At 55.9% G+C, this 24,646-nt stretch overlaps 1 protein-coding gene across 1 annotated transcript in view; it reads left to right on the top strand.

Annotated features, from left to right (window-relative positions):
• The window catches only part of ACAD9 (acyl-CoA dehydrogenase family member 9), a 30,906-nt gene extending 9,592 nt beyond the window's left edge, over nucleotides 1-21,314 (top strand). The window contains exons 4-18 of the mRNA XM_002713167.5: nucleotides 1,225-1,331; nucleotides 2,307-2,407; nucleotides 3,209-3,287; nucleotides 5,764-5,938; nucleotides 8,325-8,398; nucleotides 11,157-11,232; nucleotides 12,419-12,489; nucleotides 13,122-13,241; nucleotides 14,407-14,535; nucleotides 16,351-16,430; nucleotides 17,283-17,409; nucleotides 17,730-17,807; nucleotides 18,229-18,357; nucleotides 18,720-18,792; nucleotides 19,602-21,314. Coding sequence (XP_002713213.1) covers nucleotides 1,225-1,331; nucleotides 2,307-2,407; nucleotides 3,209-3,287; nucleotides 5,764-5,938; nucleotides 8,325-8,398; nucleotides 11,157-11,232; nucleotides 12,419-12,489; nucleotides 13,122-13,241; nucleotides 14,407-14,535; nucleotides 16,351-16,430; nucleotides 17,283-17,409; nucleotides 17,730-17,807; nucleotides 18,229-18,357; nucleotides 18,720-18,792; nucleotides 19,602-19,702 — 1,520 coding nt within the window. The 3' untranslated portion in view covers nucleotides 19,703-21,314. The remainder of the gene's footprint in view (nucleotides 1-1,224; nucleotides 1,332-2,306; nucleotides 2,408-3,208; nucleotides 3,288-5,763; nucleotides 5,939-8,324; nucleotides 8,399-11,156; nucleotides 11,233-12,418; nucleotides 12,490-13,121; nucleotides 13,242-14,406; nucleotides 14,536-16,350; nucleotides 16,431-17,282; nucleotides 17,410-17,729; nucleotides 17,808-18,228; nucleotides 18,358-18,719; nucleotides 18,793-19,601) is intronic.
• Nucleotides 21,315-24,646: the final 3,332 nt, after the last annotated feature.

Below are 24,646 nucleotides of genomic sequence, written 5' to 3'. Positions count from 1 at the left end.
AGCATCTGGGGAGTGAACCAGCTGATGAGAGCTAGCTCTTGTTCACTTGCCCTCTCTCCCTCCCTCCATCCCTCCTTTTCTCTTTCTCTCTCTGACTCTATCAAATAAAATTTTTAAAAAGAACTTGGTGAAATTAGAAATGACAGTATAGCATTACATATCCAGTTAGTATTTAATATATACTATCCAGTTAGTAATACTATGTATTACATCTTCAAGGCCAGTGCTGTGGAATGGTAGGCTAAGCCTCCACCTGTGGTGCTGGCATCCCATATGGGCGCCAGTTCCCCATATGGGCTCCAGTTCAAGTCCTGACTGCTCCTCTTCCAATCTAGCTCTCTGCTATGGCCTGGGAAAGCAATAAAGATGACCCAAATCCTTGGGCCCCCGCACCCATGTGCAAGACCCAGAGTAAGCTCCAGGCTCCTGGCTTCAGCCAGTCCAGCAGCCATTTAGGGAGTGAACCAGCAGATTGAAGACCTTTCTCTGTGTCTCTCTCACTCTGTAACTCTACCTCTCAAGTAAATAAATAAAATCTTTTTTGAAAAAAAAAGAGGGACCCACAACATAGACCTTATTGCTGCAGGATGTTGACCAGCATCCTGGCCGGGAGTCCAGCAGACACTGGTAGAAGTCATTCACAGCATGCTACATGGTCTTATATATTTGTTTGAAACGCAGAATTACAGAGAGACGGAGACAGAGATCATCCATCCCCTGGTTTGCTCCCGAAATGGCTGCAACAAGTGGACTGGGCCAGGCTGAAGCCAGGAGGCAGAAACTCCATCCTGGCCTCCCACATAGGTGGCAGGGGCCCTAGTACTTGGGCTGTCTTCCACTGCTCTCCTAAATGCATTAGCAGGAAGGTGGATTGGAAATGGAGCGGCCGAGGCTTGAACTGACACTTGTGGGATGCTGGTGTCGTAGGCGGTGGCTGCCACAATGCCAGCTCCAGCATGATAGGTGGTTTCATTGTGTTTAGGAGTCTTTATATTCAGATATGTATCTACATGTGCCTCTGTGCCTAGAAAAACTCTGAAAGGAGGCACAGAAAGAGTCTTCCTGAGTGATAGAATGTGGGCAACTTTTATTTTCTTTTTACCTTTTTGTATATTGTGAATTTTTTTCTTTTTAGTTGGTGGTCTGACATTACTTTATAATTAGAAAAGCATCGGTCTGCCCATACTGAGCTGGACTATGATGTTGCTGCTCTGTGTCTTGTAGGTGGCCTTGGCCTCTCGAACACCATGTATGCACGGCTAGGGGAGATCATCAGCCAGGATGGCTCCATCACTGTGACCCTGGCGGCGCACCAGGCCATCGGCCTCAAGGTCAGGCGGCTGGGGTTTCTGTGTGAGGGCCTTGCTCCCTTCTTTGAGAAATGGTCAGGCCTGATGCCTCAGGGTCTTGGAGGAGCGTGAACCCAAGCTGCTCTTGCAGGCCTGCCTGCAGTTCTGGTTATACCATGTGGTGCCCAGTCCCTGCCCGCAGCCTCTATTTGGCTCACATGGGCAGTGGTCCTTGGTACATACTGTCCCTTGCCTTTGAGTCTTCCTCCTGGTCCTGTTGTCCTTCACATTCAGGGCCCAGGTCTGATGCTGCTTTCACCTGGGGCTATAGGGGCTATAGGGACCCCCTGCTGTTTGCACATGCCTTCCTCAGCCTGTTGGACACCAAGCATGTGAGGGCAGGTGCAGGGTGATACAGCTCTTAGTAGCAGTCCCATTACTTGGATTATTTCTGCTCAGTGCAGATGGCAAAGAGCTGAGTGAGCAGCACTCCCGAGAGCTTGAGTCCTGGTTGCAGTCATGTGGTGAACACAGGGGACTAAGCCACTTGCACTGGCTGAGAAGTGGACAGCACAGCTCTGGTCTTGATCCAGCACCTTCTGCATGCTGGCTGTGGTTCTGGAAGTCCTGTGTTTTTGCGTGCCTTCATCCAGCCCACCCTGCCAATGGGTAGGAATGCCCCCAATCATAGATGACAAGATGGAGACTCAGAGAAGGGACGTTCCTTGCCAAGGCTCCCTGGCCGGGCCGTGGAGCAGCCACCTTGAAACATCTCAGACGCTGACTCTGAAGCTCTGCTGATCTTGCAGGCTTGTGACCCTGGTGTGTGTGCGGTAGGGGACCCCCAGTAGCCTGGCTGCACATGTTCTGCCCGAGGCTGCCAGCTCAGTGCTCAGGGGTTCTTCTCTTACGTGGAGTAAAGATAAATATTTTCTGCACAAGGTGGATGTGTTACATGCATGTGTCATGATTTCCGTCTAACCCATAGCTGAATTAGGCTGCTTGTGTTTCATTTAGGGGATCATCTTGGCCGGCAGTGAGGAGCAGAAGGCCAGATACTTGCCCAAGCTGGCGTCCGGCGAGCACATTGCAGCCTTCTGCCTGACCGAACCAGCCAGGTCCGTGGCATCCTGTGCCTCTCCCAAGGTTCCCTAGGACAAGGGACTGCTCTGCTTGTTGAGTAGCTGCCTTTACTTCCTCCCTACCTGAAGTCTTCCGGAGAATCAGCTCAGAAACTTCTCACCAGTTCTCTCTCTGGACCATATTTCTTTGTCCCTGGAAGACTGTGAAGTGAGATAGTGTACCTGACAGCAGCCATTGCGTCAGCTTTGTGGTTTACAACACACCTGTGTCTTTAGGCTACAGAGTATGTGGGGCAGGTGGCACTGCTCCTCTTACAGGTTAGAATCTGAGGTCCATTGAGGCTGTGTGGTCAGCCCGGGGTCACACAGCAAGGACAGCAGGGCTGGGACTGGCTTCTGCTGGCCAGTCCCTCACCTGGACATGCTCTCCTGCTTCCCTTCACCTGGAACCTGAGAACACGCTTCCTCCTGGGGTGCCCTAGCTCCTCCTCAGCAGCTCCGAGGAGCCAACGTAGAGCACACATTTCCACATTTAAACCTAAGCCTGCGCTGTCTTCTCTGCCACCTGCGTTCGTGAGTGAAGTTGTACTGGAACATGCCCATCTGTTTACAGAGGCGGCTGCCGTGTTCCAGCAGCAGGGTTAAGGAGGTGGGCAGGCGTCCTGTAGCTTAGAGAGCTAAACATATTTACTGTGGGACCTTTTTTTTTTTTTTTTTTCCAAAATTTGCCAAGTCCCGGGTAAATTTCTGAGAAGCCTCACTTTTCAGGCCCCCAAACCATTCTAATTTATTTATTGCCAGTATCTTTCTCTGTCAACTGTGTCTTTCTCTCTGCAGTGGGAGTGATGCAGCGTCCATCCGGGCCAGGGCTGTTTTAAGTGAAGATAAGAAGCACTACATCCTCAACGGCTCGAAGGTGTGGTCACAGCCACACAGCCTTGTCAGGGCCTCCGCCCTGACCTTTGCTGCCACTGTGTGACTGCAGTCTGTCCGTCATCTCTTGACCCCTCCTTGCATGGATGCTGCCCTGTTTTGGGAGAAGGGGGGAGGGCAGACACTGTGCTACACTGGGTTAAGCTGCCTTTTGGAATGCCCACATTCCACATCAGAGTGCCTGAGACTGAGCCCCTCCTGCTTCAAATCCCGCTTCCTTCTAATAAACACCCTGGGAGGTGGTAGCAGCAGGTGGTGGCTTAAGTACTTGGCAGACCTGGACTGAGTTCCTGGCTTCTGGCTTCTGGCTTTGGCCTGGCCTGGCTCCACCTATTGAAAGAAGATGGTAGTTGTCTGTCTGTCTCTCTCTTTCTCTCTTTTTCTCTGCCCTTCAAATAAATAAAAATTAAAAAAAAAAAAAAAAAAAGGTGGATTGTGGTGCAGCTGGTTAAGCCACATTCTGCAGTGCCTGCTTCCCATATGGGTGCCAGTTCCAGACCCAGCTGCTCCACTTCCAATGCCACTGCCTGCTAGTGGCCTGGGAAAGCAGTGGAAGACGTCCCAAATATCTGGACCCCCATCACCCATGTGGGAGACCTGGAAGTGGAGCCTGGCTCCTGGCTTCAGCCTGGCCCAGCCCCGGCCGTCATGGCCATTTGGGGAGTGAACCAGTGGATGGAAGATTTCACTCTCTCGCTCTCTGTCTCTTCCTCTATGTAACTCTGACTTTCAAATAAATAAATAAATACATCTTTAAAAAAAAAATAGAAGAGATTGAGGCTCAGAGAGGCTGAGTGACGTGTCCAGGTCCCATGTCTTTCTGGTGGCAGGGCCAGGACTGGAGCTCCAGAGTCTCCATGCTTCTGTAGCGCCAGCCCCTCCTTGAGCTGCGTTGTGGGTTGTTGTTGTTGTTGTTGTTGTTTTTGAGACAGGCAGAGTGGACAGTGAGAGAGAGACAGAGAGAAAGGTCTTCCTTTGCCGTTGGTTCACCCTCCAATGGCCACCGCAGCCGGCACGCTGCAGCTGGCGCACCGCGCTGATCCAATGGCAGGAGCCAGGTACTTGTCCTGGTCTCCCATGGGGTGCAGGGCCCAAGTACTTGGGCCATCCTCCACTGCACTCCCTGGCCACAGCAGAGAGCTGGCCTGGAAGAGGGGCAACCAGGACAGAATCTGGCGCCCCGACTGGGACTAGAAGCCTAGTGAGCTGCGGCGCCGGCCGTGGGTTTGTTTTTAATTCTTCTGGTATGCAGCATTTGAAATCTACGCGAGGGCTGGCCGCAGTGAACATCCACATGTCTGGCTGCCAGCATCAGCAGTTATTTTGCTGGGTCCCAGAGCCAGCCGTGTCTCTCTTGTCAGTGGCACCACGTCTGGATTGCGTCTGTGACAATGTCAGCAGGTGTCTAAAAAAAAAAATAAAAGCCATAGTGCAGTTATCACATTTAAAAAGCTGATAGTAAATTTGCTGTCTGGTCGTTGTTCAAGTTTCCCTGATTGTCTCATTCCTTCTTTTGTTTAGCAGTTTGCTTAATCACAATCCAGAGAAGTTCTATACATTGCAGTTTTTTGAACTCTTTCTTTTTCCTTCTCCTATTCCTTCTTTCTTTCCTACCTCTCCCTCTTCTTCTTTTAATTTCCTTTTTGTTAATTGGCAAGCATTATATGTTTTTGTTTTTTAAAGATTTACGTATTTATTTGAAAGGCAGAGTTACAGGGAGGGAGAGTGAGAGGCAGATCTTCTGTCCACTGGTTCACTCCCCAAATGGCCGCAAGACCTGGGGCTAAGCTGGGTTGAAGCCAGGAGCCATGAACTTTTTCCATGTCTCCCATGTGGGCATAGGGGCCCAAGGACATGGACCATCCTCCACTGTTTTCCCAGGCACATTAGCAGGGAGCTGGATCAGAAGTGGAGCAGCTGGGACTCAAACCAGTGCCCATGTGGGGTGCTGGCATTGCAGGCTGCAGCTTTACCTGCTACACTAAAATGCTGGCCCCCCCCCCCCATTTTCTATAACTTCTTGGGGATCCCTTGTAAAAATGAATCAAATTTTTTGGTATCAAAATAAACTCACCTTTTAGTTCAATTTTCCAGAAGCTTTTGAAATACCTCTGTATGTTGTGAAATGATTAAATCTCTTCTTTCTGAAGAACTTGCTGTCAGAATGGACATGTAGAAGACACTCATGTCCCACATCAGAGTGCTTGAGTTAAATTTCCAGCTCTGGTTGCCGGTTCCAGCTTCCTACCAGTGCAGGAAGCTGGTGATGGCTCAAGTAATTGGGTTTCTGTCACCCACATGGGAGACCTGGATTGCATTCCTGGTTCCTGACTTCTATCTGACCCCACTGCATGTCTAGCAGAAGTTGGATGGCAGCAGGAGCTCACCGACAGCAGTGGCGCTCAGGTGTCACCTAGGAGTTTGGTTTTCTCCAGGGTCTTTTTACTTTCTTTCCTCAGGTCTGGATCACTAATGGAGGACTGGCCAGTATTTTTACCGTGTTTGCAAAGACTGAGATTGCTGATCCTGATGGCTCAGTAAAGGACAAAATCACAGCATTCATAGTAGAAAGAGACTTTGGTGGAATCACTAACGGGAAACCTGAAGATAAGTTAGGCATCCGGGGCTCCAACAGTAAGTATTCGGGGTGGGGGAGGGGTGGGGGGGATACTAACCCACTGTTCCACCCAAGTGTCAAGATAAAACGAGATTTCAATAGTTTTGGTTTCAGTCATTTTAGCAAATCAGATTACAAATGCTAAACACTTCTGTGGCAGGATGGATGAATTCCTTCACATTGATTCATTAATTCAATAGACATTGACTGTGTACCTTTCCGTGCACTGAGCTTTGGTGATTTCAAGGTGAGGGACACTAGATCTATCAGCTTTGCGGGGAGGCCATCGTGGGCAGGAAGGGCAGGATAGCGAGGTGCCCTAGGTTAGCATCCTGTTGCAGGAAACCCAGTGTTTCTACCCAGAACCTCCTTCCCCTCGCTCTCGCTCTCGCTCCACTAGCCCAGGCTGACCTGTCGTTGCTGGGGAGCGACTCTTCACTGAGCCTGATGTCCTGCAGAAGTTGTGCTCAGCTGCCCAGTGCTGCCAGAGAGTCCTCATGCCACTGTCTCCTGCGTCTCAGAATGTCCATCCTGGAGGGGACTACATGCTGCCCTGGGCAGCTTCAGGCCCAGTTCTGGGTGTGGCCGCGACCTCAGGGATCCTGCATTCTGGAAGGCAGTATCTGCCATGCCAGCTGCTCCAGCTTTGGGAGACAGAGGGCTGGGCTGTAACCCGAGTCTCACCTGTTAGGAGCCGTGTGTCCTGGAACAAGCTGGTTTGCTTCTCTGTGCTGCAGGTCAGCAGGAGGGGGGTAAGAGAACCTTCCTGTAGTGGTGACTTGAGGAGGAAGTGCCACAGTGTGTCAGGTACTCAGTACGCAGAGATACGGCTCTGACCTGTCCCCACGTGTCTTACCCAGAACGACCAGTGCTGCCTGTTGAGTCCTCAGAATATGCCCCCAGAGGAAGGGGCACGCGCACAGGCCTCCGCAGGCCTTCGGATAGGAAAGAGCCTGGTGGCAGGTGGTGGGGACAGATGGGGAGGGAGGGAGCTGCAGGGGCACAGTCCACCCTGGAGTCTGACCGATGGGCCTTGTGCAGGGGCCTCGCGAGTGGCACAGTGAGGTCGGAGAGGGAGGTGGGATCCTACTCACACCCTGCAGCCTGTGGGGGAACAAGAACCTTTGGCAGAGGGACCTGGTCTTGCAGCCCGAGTACTATATACAGGCCTTAAGCATGACCCTGGTAGTGGCCAGTGAGGTGACAATTTCATCCTGCTCCCCCCAGACTGTTGGGACACAGTTGTAGAGTAGAATAAAAAATCCGCGCCGCAGTTCACCCCCACCTGGCCTGGCCACCCTTGCGTCCTGAGCTTTTCTAGCCTGAGCCCTCGTTTTCTCTTGTGCCTGAGGGAGTGCAGGCAGAGAAGCACCACACGGTGATAAAATCTGACAGTGCAGAGCGGGCTCATGCCTTACAGAACTCTCGACCCTGCAGCTTATAGGGTTTATAAGGGCAAAATCCACGAGGAGGGGAGAGGAAATACATGATAAGGCTTATGTGGAACTAATATCACTTATGATCTTAGCGATACCAGTTACAGTCTTAACATTAGACCCGGGCTTGGGCAGTCATGCTAGACAATTTTGATGCATTCTGCCAGGTGGGATGCAGTGTACTGTTGTTATTGTCTAAGTTTTAGGCCATAGTTAGTTTCAGATTAACTATGGGGGGAGTGCTTTCTCAAGATGGAGTCTTGGGTGCTCTAAAATGGAGTCCCTACTGTCAAGATGTCCCTTTACTCCAGGATAAATTGCAGGAGTTGCTGTGTTTAAATGGCAGAATGTGCAGAACCCTTGTTAGAGAAAATCCCACTCAGCAGCTGCTCTGCTTTCTTCCCTCCTCCCACCACGCCATCCCCTCCAGCGTGTCCACTGCTGCCCACCACGCCGTTCCTGTTGGGGCGAGTACATTCTATTAGCACAGCAGGTCACATGGCCAAACCTACCATGAGCAGACAGGGAAAGGAGAGTCTACTCCTCCCTATGTTAGGAGGGACCTAGAGCAACATCACAGGGGTATGACCGTGTTAGAAGGAAGAGTGGGGACGGACGAGCCCATCTCCCTGTAGGCCTGAGGGAATCCTGTTCCAGTCAGCTTGGTTGGTCTGTTTCTGGCTCGTTCTCATCCTTTAAACAGCCAAGAAATGTCACTTAGAGAAGCTGCCAGAGCCTTGATGAAAGTATTTTCCTCCGCCCTCCGTCTCCCTGCCACAGTATCATCTCCTCTTGTTGAGACTCTGTCTCCCTAACCAGTGTGAGTCCCACAGACACGGGGCCTTTGTCTCTGTCCAGCCCTGGCAGGCGCTGAGTGAGTGAGTGAGTGAGTGACTCGCATGCCTGCTGGTCAGGTGCGCAGTGGCTTGCCGTTGTCAGCTGAGGTCCTCAATTTCCTATGTTTCAGCTTGCGAAGTCCATTTTGAAAACACCAAGGTGCCCGTGGAAAACGTGCTTGGAGACGTCGGAGGCGGGTTTAAGGTGAGTTGCCAGCCGCAGCCCCAGGGAGTGCTGTGCAGTTTCAAGGGGTTCAACTTATTGGGCCCCCTGTGAACACACAACCTTGGATCTTCTTGCTGCCAGATTTATTTATTTATTTGCACATTGAGAGATCACTTATGTAACATAAAATTCACGGTTTTAAAATGCAGTCCTGATTGGATTTTAGTGTATTTGTTTTGTGACAACAGATCACCTGTGAATGATTTCCACCGTGCCGGACACAAATACAGCAGCCCCGCCCCTTACCCGTGGCAGCCACTGTTTGTTTTACTTTGCCTCTGTAGTTTGTTCAGATTCCACAGCATGGAAGTATAGATAGTATGAGGTCTGTGGTGACTGGTGTCGACCTAAAGAAAGTGAGGCTGTTTGAAAAACCAAAGTTGGAGTTCACTCCAGAGTGCTGGGTGAGGACCTGAGCCCAGGAGGAAAGGTTTTCCGGTGACCTGTACGGCTGCTCGCGGGCCTGGGTCCCTGGCAGCTGTGCATCGCCTTTCCCAGAGTGATCCGAGCCGGGATCACTCCCCGCAGTGTCAGTGCGCATCGAGTTATTTGGGATATTTGGTTATGGCCTTAGAGAGACGGACACTTGGTAGAGAAACACGGCCTTCCTTCTGATGCTGTCTGTGTGCTGGAAGACGCAAGCACACGGCCATTAACTGTCGCCTGAGGTTTGCCCGGAGCTGTGAGGCTCACGTGTCCACCCCGTTCACCGTCTGCCTTAAACTGCACGCAGGACTTCTTCAGTCCTGGGCTGAGAGGCTGGTCTGATTCTGCCGACTCTGGGAGACCCTGCTCCACGGCCTGCTCCCAGCAGAGAGCCCAAAGGCGTCATCTGAGTCGTGCAGCTTTTGCGTTTGGGCTCGCACTTCTTCCCCTGGCAGCCTGCTTCCCGGGGCCCTCCACGTCGTAGCAGGGACCGGCATGTCACTGCCTGTCACGCCTGACAGTAGAACTCTCACTTTATTTGCCCGTTCTTCAGCTGAGGGCACGTTACTGTGGTCAGTAATGCTGCCGTGAAATCCACATTGCAGTTTTTGAGTGGGAAGTACGTTTCCGTTCTCCTGGGTGTACACCTGCAGCTGCACCACTTTCACTCTGTCAGGCGCGTGTGAGGGTCCTGCTTTCTCATATTCACCAATGCATGTTAGTGCCCATTATACTTTATTTTTTTAAAATATGTATTTATTTATTTGAAAGAGCTACACAGAGAGAGAAGCAGAGAGAGAGAGAGAGAGGTCTTCCATCTGCTGGTTCACTCCCCACTTGGCCGCAACAGCCGGAGCTGTGCCAGTCTGAAGCCAGGGGCTTCTTCCGGGTCTCCCATGCAAGTGCAGGGGCCCAAGGAGTTGGGCCATCTTCTGCTGCCTTCCCAGGCCATAGCAGAGAGCTGGATCAGAAGTGGAGCAGCTGGGACCCAAACTGGCACCCATATAGGATGCTGGCACTGCAGGCGGCAGCTTTACCCACTACACCACAGCACCACCCGCTAGTGCCCATTTTAAACATTGTAGCCATCCTGGTGGATGTGAGGTATCTCACTGTGGGTTCATTTGCATTTCCTTCATAAGTAGTCACATTCAGTGTCTTTCCTTGTGTTACTGTATGTCTTCCTTGAAGAAACATCTATTCAGATCTTTTGCCCATTTTTATCTTGGGCTGTTTGCCCTGTCTTGATTTACTGCGTGGTGCTTACAAGTAGCTTTACCTTGTTGAACCCTGTGCACCTTGGCTGTGAAGCAGGGACCAGAACAATCCCTCCCTGCCTCCCTCCTTCCCTCCCTCCTGGGGTGTTAGGAACATCAGGTAAGGCTCAGAATAGAATGAAGCATCTGTAGCCAAAGCTCCTGGCACCTAAGGTTGCTCAGTGAATGTAGAATGAAAGTCTGGGGAGGCAGGAGGACAGACAAGGAACAGGCTGTGCGTGGTGACAGCTTTATTATTCGTGTGACCCGGGTGTCATTAGAGAATACGGACAGACGGGAGACAAAATTCCCGGAGCCTATTGCTTCGGAAGAGACTTGGCGCTCTTCATACTTCTGGTGCTTGTCTTTTAGGTAATACACCATGTAAATGTGGATGATGTGTCGTCTATTATAGCCTGCATTTATTTACTTATCAGTAAATCAGCCATCTTCTGGTACTGTTGAATATGTATATTAATAACGTTGAGTACTGTAGAGAATTTCTCCATGTCACAGTTCATTCTTATTACTTGGCATTTGACATGGTGTTCATTTCTTCCAAATCCAGAACCATATTTTGTGACATATATCCTTGGATATTGCCTTGCACACTTCTCTATTTTAAAAAAAAATTTTTTTTTATTTATTTGAAAGAGTTACAGGGAGAGAGGCAGAGACAGAAAGAACAAGAGAGGTCTTCCATCCGCCGGTAGTCTCCAGATGACCTCAATGGCTCAGACTGGGCCAGACTGAAGCCAGGAGGCTGGAACTTCATTTGCAATTCCCATGTGTGTTGAGGGGCCCAAGTACCTGGGCTGTCTTCTGCTGCTTTTCCAGGCACATTAGCAGGGAGTTGGGTTGAAAGTGGAATAATCAGAACTCGAATCAGCACCCTTGTAAGATGCCAGCATTGCAAGCAATGGCTTAACCTGTTGTTCTGCACCACCCCTTGTCTGATTATTTCTTGAGTTTAAATACCACCAGGGGAATTACTGGGGCATGGGTCTGTGACCTTTGTCTTCTTAAGTGCCCTTGAGCTTTCTGGATCTCTGCAGGTGGCCATGAACATCCTCAACAGCGGGCGGTTCAGCATGGGCAGCACAGTGGCCGGGATGCTCAAGAGGTTGATTGGTAGGTAAGTGGGGGCCAGGGGCCCTCTGCTGCCCCACTGCAGCCTGGGAGACGGCCATCCCCTCCCTACTGTGCCCCCGGGGGATTGGTGTCTCCTCTGGGAAGCTTTGATGCCCAGCACCCCTTCCCCTTTGGGTGGCTGAGCTGGGCCACCTGGCTGGGTGGTCAGCACTGGTGGAGCATCTGATCCGTGGTTCAGAGCAAAGAAGGTCCTCCCCAGGGCTTGTATCTCAGCGTTCCTGTTTCTCCTGCACACAAAGGGCAGGGGCGAGGGAGGACGTCCTGGCAGGGGCAGGGAGGGGCTGCTGCTGTGACCCTCCCAGGTTCCCGTCCCAGAGGTGACTGGCCTGGGATCCTCCCCTGTCCCTCAGCTTGGATCTCCCTTTGTTCTTTGCTATCAGCACATGGAAAACCTACATTTTCGTTTGCCCATGAACTTAAAACAGCCCATCACCATTCTCATGGGATTGACTGCACGGAGCAGGTTGCTTAGGAACTGCGTGTTCCTTAGTGCACCGTACCTCTCGGTCAGGACAAGATGGACGCACACAGGCTTAGTCTGGGGTTTTCCTGCATGAGGCCTCTGCTTCCCCATCTGATAGACCCCTTAGTGTCCGAGTTGGGGCTTTCATGGTCAGCGTGTTCTCCAAAGGAGGCAGAACCTCTGAGGAATTCCCACAGCCCAGAAGCGTGCTGATGCAGGGACTCATGCTGAGACCTCTGGGAGACTGGATCACGCCTGTGGGAGCATTTGGCAGCAGCGGGGGGGGTTGCAGAGCTCAACTATATGCCTTCAAGCCCAGGCCCTCCTGCCGTGCACGTGAGTACCCGTGCCACGCCTGGGCCACTCCACCTCTGTGTGGCACTGTTGGCCCTAACTTTGTGCGAGGCATCCCTCACCTTCCATCTGGTTTCATCTTGGCAGCAACTCAGTAAGCCGGGCAGTGTTCAGGGAGATGAGCGTTTCGGCCGCCTCCTGCCTGCTGAGGATGGTGCAGGATTCTAACCCAGGTCCCTGACCACGGCCTACTGTAAGAGGGCTCTAGTTGTTGGGGTATTGGTCTCAGCAGACACCTGTCTCCCAGTTGCTGCCTGAGTGTCAGAAGGGTAATGGTGATAGCCTATGAGACCATGCTGGCCAACCAGAGATATTCTGGTTCTTTGTAACAACTCTGCTCTTCTGCAGAAATGACCGCTGAATATGCCTGCACGAGGAAGCAGTTCAACAAGAATCTCAGTGAATTCGGATTAATTCAGGTACTCATGCTCACGAGTGCTGTGCTTCTTGACTTCACTTTGTAGACACGCAAAGTGTGCTGTCTGCCCTCCCTGCACCTGTGACTCCCATGCGGGGCGTGCAAAGATGGCTGAATAAGGTTTGATGATGAGGTCCCTTCCTTTTATTTAAGCATGGGTGTAGTTCACTCTCCCCCACCCCTTCTTGCTCTGTGGTTGTTTTTTTTTTTTTGGAAAGAGTTATGGAGAGAGAGGGAGAGACAGAGAGAGAGGAGAGAGAGAGACCTTTCATCCAATGGTTCACTACCTGAATGGTCCTGGCTGAGCCAGGCTGAAGCTGAGAGCCTAGAACTCCATCTGGGTCTCCCATGTGGGTTCAGGTGCCCAAGCACTAGAGCCACTTTCTGCTGCATTTCCAAGTACATCAGTAAGGGGCTGCATATGAAATGGAGCAGCCAGGATATGACCCTGCTCGCATAAGGGACACTGACATTGTAGGTGGCGTCTTAACCCACACCACAGCGCCAGCCTGGGGCACGGCTCTCCTGAGCGGTGAGCCCTCTGACGTAAAGGCCTGCTCGGCTGATAGGCAGATTGGATCTCAGCTAAGCAGATGACTTGATGGGTGTGTGTGTGTGTGTTTAATCCTCCAGGAAAAGTTTGCACTGATGGCTCAGAAGGCCTACGTGATGGAAAGTATGTCCTACCTCACCGCGGGGATGCTGGACCAGCCCGGCTTCCCCGACTGCTCCATCGAGGCCGCCATGGTGAAGGTAATCCCGGCGTGAGAGCCCGGGAGCCGGTGCAGGAGGGACTCAGAAAGGCTCCGTCGCCTTGGCCTCCAACCGCGGGGCTGCCTCCTGCCTCCCTCCCGCCTCCCTCCTCTTGTCGGTTCACGGGCCAGCTCCCAGCGGGCTCGTGTTTACGACGCACCCCGGGGACCGCACCCCAGGGGTAGGCAGGCCCTGGGGTCGCGCAGGGGAGAAGCAGCAAAGCACAGGCCCGGCCGTGCGTCGGTTTGCAGGCAGCACGGTGCTCCCCAGGGCGGCGCGGGGCAGCTTTTCCAGAGGTCAGTGCTCAGCAGCAAGAGGAGACGTAGCCAGCCATTGCTGGGACGTCACAGCAGGGCGTGGGGCAGCGGGCTCGCTGGGAGGGACCATCTGTTCCCCCTACTTCCTGGTCCTGGGCTTCCTCGTGTGGGGTATTTGCAGTGGGAGATCCTGGGGCTTTCTGTTGGTGTTCGTAGGCAGGGCTCAGTGTCAGGTGGAATAAGTAAGATGGCTGCCCCACTTGGTTGCCCTGAATCATTCCCGCACTGGGCTCCGACTTGGGCTTGAGAGACTGGGTGGGAGACGCCCAGTGCAGGGCTCGCCCGGGCGGGGCAGGGCCTTCTCCCTGGAGGTCACACGGTTCCTGGCGCTCAGTGAGTCCCCTGTGGGTGAGTCTGTGTGTTGGTTGTGCCTCAGCCATCACCAGCGCCCACCCACGGAGGCTGTGCCTCTTCTGGGTGCCAAGCCTGGAGCTGAATCCGGCAGTGTCTCCTCCCCCAGTCGCTCGCGGTGTGGAGGGACAGAAACAGGGCCTGGCTGCCGGTGCGAGTGCAGAGGACGAGTCCCGGGTGGTGGGGCTGGTGCGGCTGGGCTTGCTGCACGAGGTGGAACCTTTCTTCAGTGGGAACTGAAAAACAGGAGCTGACGCAGGCATGGAGGCGGGCCCAGAGGTGTGGAAGGCCAGGGCAGGGATGGGCACCGCAGGCCGGTGGTGGGGTTGAGGAAGGCTGAGGACTTCCGGTCATGCAGCCAGTTCCTCCCTGGGTCAGTGTCATCCCAAAGCCCAGTCCGTCTCAGCCACCGCGCTGCTCCTGGTGCCTTGGCCGCTCTGCTGGGAAGGGATTGGGCCCCGGTGCCCCTGTGCTGACCTCTCCCTGGGTCCCTGCAGGTGTTCAGCTCAGAGGCCGCCTGGCAGTGCATCAGCGAGGCCCTGCAGATCCTCGGGGGTTCGGGTTACATGAAGGACTACCCGTACGAGCGCATGCTGCGGGACTCCCGCATCCTGCTCATCTTTGAGGTGAGTGCCCGGCTGTGGCCCGCTGTGGACCCCTGCCGATGCCCTCCCCTCCCCTCCTGACCCTCCCTGTCCTGGGGATGCTGCTGAGACCCAGCAGGGCCCCGGCGCCCAGGCTAGCCTGTGTGTGCTCACCCTGGACCCTCTCACAGCCCTGCTCAGCATGGGGAGAGGACTCCACGCAGGTGGCGCAGCTCACTCCTCAGCTCTCCCAGCCCGGCCCGTATGCCCAGGTGGCCCGCTGGGGCTTTTCCTTGCCAGGAGGCGTCTGACCTGAGGGGGTGGGACAGACATCTGTGGGAGACTGGGCTTCCAGTCTCAGCTCTGGCTCTGCCTCAAATGCACATTGTCTGGGTCTTGGTTTCCTTCCCAGTCAGCTGAGGCCATGTAGCAGGGCCCTCTGCTCTCCCAGGCCTGGTTCTCTAATTGCCGCCCTCCAGAGTTCACACTCCTGGTCAGGTCACTGAGCATGTGTGGGGCAGGGGTGGGGCCTCCCAGATGACCTGGGGATGCCAGGTCCTGATGGGGCAGTGTTGCTGACAGAGGGTGCTGGGACACAGGTACGATGAGAGCCAGGTAAGCGACTGTCCAGACTGGGCAGTGGTTCTGTGGAACTCTTGCACTTGGTCCTCAGGGGCAAAAGCACCTTGGGGAAATAGGCCATGCCAGGGCCAGACGGGACTTGTCCAGCACCAGGCGACTGGAGTGAGGGAGGAAGACGTGAGAGCAGCGGTTGGTCCTGCAGCTGGTGCAGTGGGCAGGGGGTGGAGCCCTGAGGATGGTGGGAAGGCTGAGATGGCAGCCAGAGGAGGGGGAGTTACTCAGTTGTATTTGTGGTCTGAGAATTTGCCCAGGACCTATGTGGAAAGAGACTGGTGAGTAGATGGCCAGGACTGAACCTTGGCCGGGAGGGGGTGGGAGCCGGAGCCACCAGCCTAATCATGAGGGGCATCCTTAGACTCCAGTCTTGAGTCCAAGCTCCTAGGCTGTCACACGCAGGGGCGGCCCCAGTGGCTGCTGTGTCCCCAAACAGACCCCGTGGGTCATAGCCATCTCCTCCCCCTTGGTGGACAGACCTGGTGTGGGCCAGCCTGAGTGGCCGCTGCCTAAGGGCAAGGATGGTTCCAGTCCTCCCAGGAGAGTGGGGTTCCTCTGTGCCTGGGAAGAGTGGTCAGCAGGGGGTCAGGAGGCCCGCCAGGCCATGGTCAGAAGGCACAGAGCCTCCCTGTGAGGCAGAGGCTCTGCCTGGAGACCCCGTGCTCAGAGCGCTGGGCTCTGCCTGGAGGCCTCCACGCCCCTGCTTCCTCTCCTGTGGGAGCCTCACTGCCCGTGGGGCCAGCCTGGCTGCAGGGTAGAATCCTCAGTCCCTGGTGCTGGTTGTGTGGCCTGAGCCTGGCCTCGGCACCTGTCTGTCCCACAGTGCGATCGTGCCCAGTGGGCCAACAGCGGGGTGTGGCTGCCCTGGGGACTCAGGCCTCTATCCGGAGCTGGGGGTGGATAGGGGGCTCCCCAGCAATGCTGTGCCAGTATCAGTGTCCCTGTCTACCAGGAACTCCGGGTTCCATTTTTAAAAGGAGGTATAGCCCTGGAGGGAGGTGTTATCACGGTCATGAGCAGTGGTGGGTCCCAGTAGGAAGCCTGGGCCATCTGGTCAGCTTGCCCCTTTGTCCCCATGTTTCTGAGCCCTGGACACTGCGCTGCTTGGTTCCTTCCAGTCCTTGCATTGCCCTGCCCTGTCCCCACGGGGTGGTCTCTGATGTTCGCATTGCTGCCCTGTCCCCACGGGGTGGTCTCTAATGTTCACGTTGCTGCCCACAGGGAACCAACGAGATTCTCCGGATGTACATTGCCCTGACTGGACTGCAGCACGCCGGGCGCACCCTGACCGCGAGGATCAAGTAGGTGTCATTCTCTCAGGACCAAGTGGTCCACCTGCCCAGCAGAAGCCCACCTGGGGCAGCAACAGGAAGCGGCTTCCCTGGGCTGGGAGGGGTGTGGGCGGGAAGAAGGCGCAGTCTCGCTGTGCTCACTGCAGGCTGGCTGCAGGGCGGGGGCAGCCTGGGCTGGTGAGTAGGGGCCCAGAGAGCCAGGGGTCCTAGCTTGGCCTCCACCCAGGGGTGAGAGGAGGGGTGGGAACGTCTGGCCTGTGGCAAAACCATTTGGTCTGGCCCTGCCAATGCAACTGCAGGAGGAACTCGGTATTCAGTAATAAATTTGTAATAGGCCAGTCTTTAAGTTGATGATTTTGTGTGGCCCTCGAATGGTGTCACAAACATCCTTTGCACAGAGAGCATTCCTTAGCCCCCTGGAACCCTCTCTTCCCAGTAGCTCCCCTTTCCCACACTCTGGGGCTGGTTTCTCAGAAGCTGAGGGAAGGTGTCCCTCAAGCAAGTGCTGGCCAACATGAGATGGGCACGTGTCTTCTGTACTCCCTCCGCTTGGACCCAGGGGCAGAGCCATCAGAAATCATTGCTGGTGCCCACGCACAGGTGCTCATGGCATTTGGCGGACTCCTTAACAGGGAGCCAGCCAGGAATCCAGTGTGGCTATGCACCCTGTGGACAGAGCACATGTGAGCCCCTGGAGGCAGCTGGCCCTTCCCTGCCAGGCTGAGGGTGTTGGCCTGCAGCCAGAAGCCTCCCAGCCAGCCTGGGAAGGCCATGGAGCTCCAGGGTACAGAGAGACCACACTGGTGGGCAGTGGGAGCTGGTGGCGGTTCCTCAGCTCATAGGACTGTGGGCTCTCTGCAGGGAGCTGAAACGGGGCAACATGAACACAGTTATGGAGACCATTGGCCGGAGGCTTCGGGACTCCCTGGGGAGAACTGTGGACCTGGGGCTGACAGGCAATCTTGGCGTTGTGCATCCCAGTCTTGCGGTGAGTGGGCGCAGCGGGTGTACCTGCTTATCTGGTGCCCACCTGCCGGATGTCCCTGTCCCAGACAACCTGTGCTGGGCTCTAGGCCCATCAGGGGAGGTCGGGGAGGACCAGCTCAACCAAGGTTCCCAGGTGTCCCCCACCCACCAGTCTTGCCCATATCTGGGCCCCTCACCTTGGAAAATTGACCCAGGGTGATAGTGGGGGCTTAGGCCTCAGAGCCCCAGGCCTTGGAGCCCCGGGCTGTGTGCCATCCAGGTGGGACCAGTCTGGGTACCATGGGCAAGGAGGTGAGGTGAGTCCTGTCTCCTGGCCTGTAGGACAGTGCCCGCAAGCTCGAGGAGAACGTGTATTACTTTGGCCGCACTGTTGAGACGCTGCTGCTACGCTTTGGCAAGGTAGGCAGGCCCCTTGGCCAGGAAGCCAGTTTGTGCAGGGGCTTTGGGAGCAGGCCTGGGACAGGCCTCTGCCCCACGGGTGTGGCTGCATCTATGCTGCCAAGCAACCACTCACCTGCTGGGTGAGCTTTCCAGGCTCTTCTCCCTGGCACCTTTTAGGTGAGGGGAGGGCAACCCTGCCTGTGGCCCAGCCCAGTTTCTGGACCTTGGCCGTGGCCCCTTCCCGAATCTGCACAGAGCAGAGAACAAGGAAGATGGAAGGTTGCTGTGACCCCACCTCCTGCAACCCTAGGGGAAATGGATTCTGGGCCCTACTTTACCCAAGAACAGACTTCAACAAAGCCACGTGTGGGGCGAGGGAGATGGGTCCAGGGGAGGCAGCAGGGCAGGGGCAGGCTCTGCACTCAGCCCTTGTCTGCAGACCATCGTGGAGGAGCAGTTGCTGCTGAAGCGTGTGGCCAACATCCTCATCAACCTGTACGGCATGACGGCCGTGCTGTCCCGGGCCAGCCGCGCCATCCGCCTCGGGCTCCGCAATCACGACCATGAGGTGAGGCCCTGGCAGCCCTCTAGCTGAGGCTGGGAAGGGGGCGCTGTCGGGGAGTCCCAGGAGGCCACGACCACATGCTGGTCACTGAGCGGGAGGGGGAGTCCCAGAGACCTGCAGGTGTGGCCTGGGGGCGCTGTGCTCGGCCACTCCGTCATCTCCTGCCTGAGAGAAGAGAGGGGGCAAGGGGCAGGGCCCCCAAACAAGAGCTCTCAGCCCAAATGCCTGTCCATGCTGTAGGGAGGTGGATGAGGGCACTGGGCAGGCCCTGTGCACTGGGCCAGGAGCCCCCTATGGCCAAGAGGCTGCAGCTCAGGCCGTGCCCCAGCGCTCGGTGCTCAGGCTTGCTGACCTCACTCCGGCAGGTCCTGCTGGCCAACACATTCTGCATGGAAGCTCATCTGCAGAACCTCCTGAGCCTGTCTCAGCTGGACAAGCGTAAGTGGGGCGGCCGCGGGGAGCGGGGGAAGGGCCTGGCTCCGGGGAGCTGTTCCTGGGGCCTGCTGCCTGCTCACAAGCTTCTGCCTTGAGGAGAGCCTGCGCCAGGCCTGGGCTTCTGTGCGACAGCACCTGCACGGCAGAAGCACACACAGGTGAACCTCACCTGTCACCTGTCACCTGTCACCGTGGCTATTCTGTATGGAGCAGGGCCCTCACACACAGCCTCTGTGCTGGCCCTGCTGGCGTCCACTGAGCAGGCCTGCCGCATTCTTGTGGCTACCTGGGAGGGCTCACACTGCACTGGACTCAGGAGACAGCATTTACCCAGCTCCTCCACCCCTGCACCCCAGCCAGACCGCACCACAGCTCTGCCCTGTCTCAGGCCCTGGCCCTGAGAACATGGGTCTGTGTGCCTGCTCCTGTTCGCCTGTGGTGTGCTTCCTCCTCCTAGCTACTGGCCTGGAGACTCGGATCAGCCCTGTTGCCAAGGATGGGGAGAGGCTGCTACCGTTGTGTCCCTTGATGTGGAGCGTGGCTGCCCTCTGGCCTACAGGGCGGTCACGTGCTGTGGAGGAGGATGTGCCTTCATTGAGACGCACAGACTGGGGGGTTTTCAGACAAGAACAGGATGAGGCCTTTTTATTCAGAATGAAACCTCTGTCCCTTTTCCTGTGGCCCAGAAGCGTCCCTGGGTGTGGAGGAGGGGCGCCCGAGGCTGCCTCACTGCGGGGGCTGACTGCCAGCGCCTGGCTTGTTCCACGTGATCACGATACAGAGAGATGACCGCCCTCTCTCTTCCCTCCCAGACGCACCAGAAAACCTAGATGAGCAGATTAAGAAAGTGGCCCAGCAGATCCTGGAGAAGAGAGCGTACATCTGTGCCCACCCTCTGGACAGGGCGTCCTGAGGTGCTGACAGCTCCCCCTCCTGCCGCTGCCCCCAGGCCATGGCCAGTGCTGCACACCGCTGTCTCCTGCCAGGAGGTGGAGAACTCTGGGTTGCCTGGCTGGAACGTTCATACCCAGGCTGCACCTGGAAGGCTCTCTTCTGGCCAGAGGAAGTCCTGCCGCTGTCCAGCAGGAGCCTGGCTTCCACATGGCGCGGGACAGCTGACACCTGCGATGGTTTAGAAGCCACCACAGGGGACCTGGGGCTGTGCTGCCACCTCGCTGCCTGGGGCTAGCGGGGACCTGTGTCAGGTGTGAAGAGCCCTTCCTGTGAGACCACACGTTGACAGCTGTGTGTGTGTCATTCACTCAGACTAGGAGTGCAGTGCAGTGACAGCATGTACCAGGAGCCAGGGAGTGAAGAACATAAAACATCCCGATGTGCAGGACTTCGCGCTCTGGCTGTGCTCATCACGAGGTTCCTGACTCCGCCTTTAGTGCATGGACCACCTTTGTCCTCAGCCTGAGCACTGAAGGGCTGGTGCCCAGTGCAGGGCTGCGGGGCCGCGGGCCATGGGCTCCTTCTCTGGTGACGGGGGACCTGCTGCCCGGTGCACAGCAGCATCCACCTCTTGCAACCTGGGGCTCTGCTCCCCGTGTGCGCAGAGGTCACGGGGCGGCTCTTGAGGTGGCAGCAGCAGGCGCTGGCCTTCCCTCGGGCTCCTTCCTGCTGCTGCTGGCAGCTGGGGGTGCTGAGGCTGCAGAGCCTGCTGTGGGTGCTGCCCTGAGGGGGAGGCAGGCTGGGCTCAGACTCCTCTACGCTGTGAGACTGCGCACGGGCCACTAGGTGGGAGCACTGAGTTGGCCTGGTGGGGCTGGTGTGCTCCCAGGATCTGGGTAACTTTAATCTGTTTTGTTTTGTTTTTATGATTTATTCATTTATTTGAAGGGCAGAATTAAAAAGAGAAAGAGAAGGAGACAAAGTAAGATCTTCCATCTGCTGGTTCACTCCTCAAATGGCCGTGGAGCTGCACCAATCCGAAGCCAGGAGCCAGGAGCTTCTTCCAGGTCTCCCACGTGAGTGCAGGCGCCTGAGCACTTGGGCCATCTTCCACTGCTTTCCCAGGCACATTAGCAGGGAGCTGGATCAGAAGTAGAGCAGCCGGGATGCTGGTGCCACAGGCAGCAGCATTACCCGCTATGCCATCGCACCGGCCCCACCGTAACTGTTTCATCTTAAAGAGGAAAGTTGGGGGCCGGCGCTGCGGTGCTGCTGGTGAAGCCACCACTTGAGGCCCCTGCTTCCATGCTGTTCTGGTTCCAGTCCTGACTACTTTGCTCCAGTCACCTCTCTGTTCATGTACCTGGGAAAGCAGCACAAGATGAGCTGAGTGCTTGGGTCCCTGCTGCTTATGTGGAGACCTGGATGGAGTTCCAGGCCCTTGGCTCCAGTCTGGCCCAGCCTCAGCTGCTGCGGCCCTGTGGGAGTAAACCAGTGGATGGAGATCGATCAAGGGATCTCTCTGTCTCTCTCTCTTCTCCCTCTCCCCCACCCCACCACCTCCCTCCCTCCCCAGCCTTCCCTCGCCCTCTCCTGCCTTTCAAACAAACAAATAAATTTTTTTAAACAAATCAGTTGATAAATACGGTGACACTGGAAGTCATGTCCCAGTGAAGCCGGAAGTTCTGCTTTCGGCTGGGAAGCAGCGGTGGCAAGGAGGCACTGCACAAACAGAGCTCCTGTCTCCTGTGGACAGTGCTGTGGAAAGGAGGCTGCACAGAGCCAGTGTGCAGGGGAGGCTGTGGAGAGGCTGTCAGACCCTCCTTCCTCTGGGCAGCCTCTGAAATGGCTTCCCTCTGCACCCGGTGCAGGGAAGGCCCTCATCAGCCCAGCGTCTCCGTGTGTCCAGGTGGATCTAGGAGGCCCAGTGGCCAGTTTGGGTCTCCCCCTCTCATCTGCAGTTTCAGGTTTCTCTCCAACCCGGTGAGAGAAACCTGGGAGACCTGGATGGAGTTCCGGCCTCCTGGGAGGCTATGGCTATTGTGGCCTTTTGGAGAGTGAACCAACACATGGAAGATCTCTCTTTGTCTCTCCCTTTTTGTTATTCTGCCTTTCAAATTCAAATGAATTTGAAAAAATTTAAAAGTAAAGCTTGGTGTCTCAACATGAAACAAATCCACTGATCAAGTCTCCCGAACATCCAAAAGCTTGTAACACAGAGTAACAGGTCAAGGACATTTCCAGACACATCTGGGGACTGCGTAAAATGATGCAACTTTCAGAAAAACCACCTGGCAGTAGCAAGAGCCTACAAAAAGTCCCCACTCACAAATCACTCAGGACGTGGAGCAAACAAAGGGTCCCAGGGTGGATTTACCTCGGCACCTCCGCGTCCAGCCAGGAGAGGGCGCCGCGGAGCAGCCTCAGGTGCGCGGGCTGCAGAGCCGCTGGGGAGCGCGAAGCTGGTTAGGAGCAGGGCTCCGGGGCAGGGAGCTGTGCTGGCTGATGTCACGTTCAGTGTTGGGCACCTGACACTGTAAGATCTGCGCCTTTTCCGTGTTTCGGCAGACACAGTCATGTCCCTTCCACCCCAGAAAGGGCATTTGCATCACCAGCAAAGTTCCTTCCTGTGGCAAGATGGTGGGTGATTTTTGCTTCAGCTTTGTGAAATATCTGAAATGGCTCCAACAGTACTGACTTCAGCAAATTGAGGTGTTTTTGTTTTCCTCTGGGGCCTGGACTGTCCCCCATACCAGCCACTTCCCATCCTCCAGCTCAAAACAGAGGGGCACAAGGAGACGTCTGACTCTGCTCACACTGAACCTTAGACAAAAACCTTGTGGATCCAAGTGGAATAGTTTCAGGGCTGCCCGACAACAGGCACACAGACAGGCCTGATCCCCCACCCCAGGCATGGGGAGCTGAGACAGCCAGGGGTCCTCTGGCGGCTGCACTGTGGAAAGCCCTGCGCATGACTGACCCAGCGAAGTCAGTGTTCAGAAGATTCCGTCCGGGAAAGCAGCTCCCGTACGATGGGGATGCGGTAGGGGTGGGTGTCACTGTCACTCTTACCTGAGCACCACCTTGCTGTAATCAGAGTCCTCTGTGAAGTCCAGAGCCACATGGAGAACTGGTCTGCTGGTGGGAGGGGCCCAGCCCTGGCCAACTGCAGGAGAACCCCCCTCTGCTGCAGCTCTCCTGAGCTATGGTGGCGGACCCCCCACTCGTGCCTGAGGGTCGGGTGGCCCGTGTGCCCTCATCCACCCCACCATGCCCGGGGCTCACCTGCACACCCTCTCTGTCAGCCTGTGCTTGCTTCTCTTTGCTGTGCAGTAGGAGCTTGCTGGCGATCGTGTTGTGTTAACATCTGGGTCCCATTGCAGTCACTGCTGTAGGACACAACACCCTGCACGCAGGGGCTTAAGACAGCGGCTCCTTTGCTCTTCACTCTGCAGTCTGGGGAGGGCTTGGTGGCAGCAGCTTGTGTCTGCTCCACACAGCGTCAGCCCAGGTTGCTAAGTGAAGTCTGGAGTCTGGCTCTCAGGTTTCTGAGGTTGGACCTGGCTGTCAGCGGGAAGTGCAAGCGGGGCAGCTGCCTGGGCCTCTGCAAATGGCCGCTCTGGCTTCCTGGCAGCATGGCGGCCGAGCACGTGCGGTGTGTGCCGCAGAGGAGCGAGGCGGCTGTGTGTAAGATTTATTTATTTATTTGAAAGGCAGAGTTACAGAAAGAGGGGAAGAGACAGATCCGCTGGTTCACTCCCCAAATAGCCACATCGGCTAGAGGTAGGTGGGTCCAAAACCAGAAGCCAGGAGCTTCTTCCAGGTCTCCCACATGGGTGCAGGGGCCCAGGCACTGGGCCATCTTCTACTGCTTTCCCAGGCACATGAACAGGGAGGTGAGCCCGAAGTGGAGCAGCCAGGACTGGAATCAGTGCTCATATGGGATGTTAACGTCACAGGCAGTAGTTTTACCCACTACACCACAGCACTGGCCCCAGATTCTCATTTCTGATGTGTTCAAAACTGGTGGCTGTATACACATACAGAAGTGGGCATTGGACCTTTGTCGTGCACCCACGGCCTCTCCCCCAGCTTGGGGAGAGATTGGCCATGGTCCCGGGTGATGACTGATCCAGGACCCTTTTGGGGGAAAACAGCCACAGCTACTAGGGGGCCTCGAGGAGCCAGAGCCCTGACTGCCCTTACTGAGGGGCCCAGGGGCAGGTGCATCCTAGTAGATGCGCCGTGGGCATCTGTCTTAGCACTTCGGGTTTCTAGATAGTGGTCCCTAGGCTACTGGGGCTGGGGCGTAGGTGGGTGGCAATGGCTGGCTGGCCCAAGCCCCCTCCCACGGGACGTGCTGTCCTGGCACAGCTGTTCTCTGCCCGGTTTTCACACTGGCCGAGCCCGAGCAGTACCAGAAGGCCCCAGCAGGTGTGCAGGATTCTGGAAGGGCCATCCCATCCTCTGGCCCGGGAGGTGTCCCTGGGAGGCTCAGGCCCTGGGTTCCGCCACTGAGCTCTGGGACCCAGAGTGGATCCTGTAAGAACCCAGAGCGTCAGTTTTCCCCACAGCCATGTGGGTGTGGAACCTCAGCTCCTGTTTCCCTGAGCCAAGAGCCGAGTGGGACCACGCTCCCTCCACAGAAAACTTGCCACGGCTCCCCAGTGCCACGGGCTGCCTGCCCTCCAGGCCATGTAGCAGGGGCCTGGCCCAGGCCTACAGCATCATCATCCCTTCCTTGTGCTGTGGGTGAACCTGTGCCTGGCTGGGAGACTGCCTGCCTAGCCCATGCAGGAGGTTAGCAGGGCGTGGCACACCATGCCTGCCTGGATGGCCTGACTGCTGGCAGGTGGCAGGAGCCCCAGGCACATCCCCCACCCTCCCACCCCTGTTGAAGGGTCTTGTAGTTGCCAATCAGGTAAACAGCTCCGGGTGTGGCCCAGGCCTATCGAGACCACCT

Source organism: Oryctolagus cuniculus, chromosome 10, assembly GCF_964237555.1.
Source record: "Oryctolagus cuniculus chromosome 10, mOryCun1.1, whole genome shotgun sequence".
NCBI classification, from domain to species: Eukaryota; Metazoa; Chordata; class Mammalia; order Lagomorpha; family Leporidae; genus Oryctolagus; species Oryctolagus cuniculus.
This window is presented reverse-complemented; position numbering and strand designations above follow the sequence as displayed.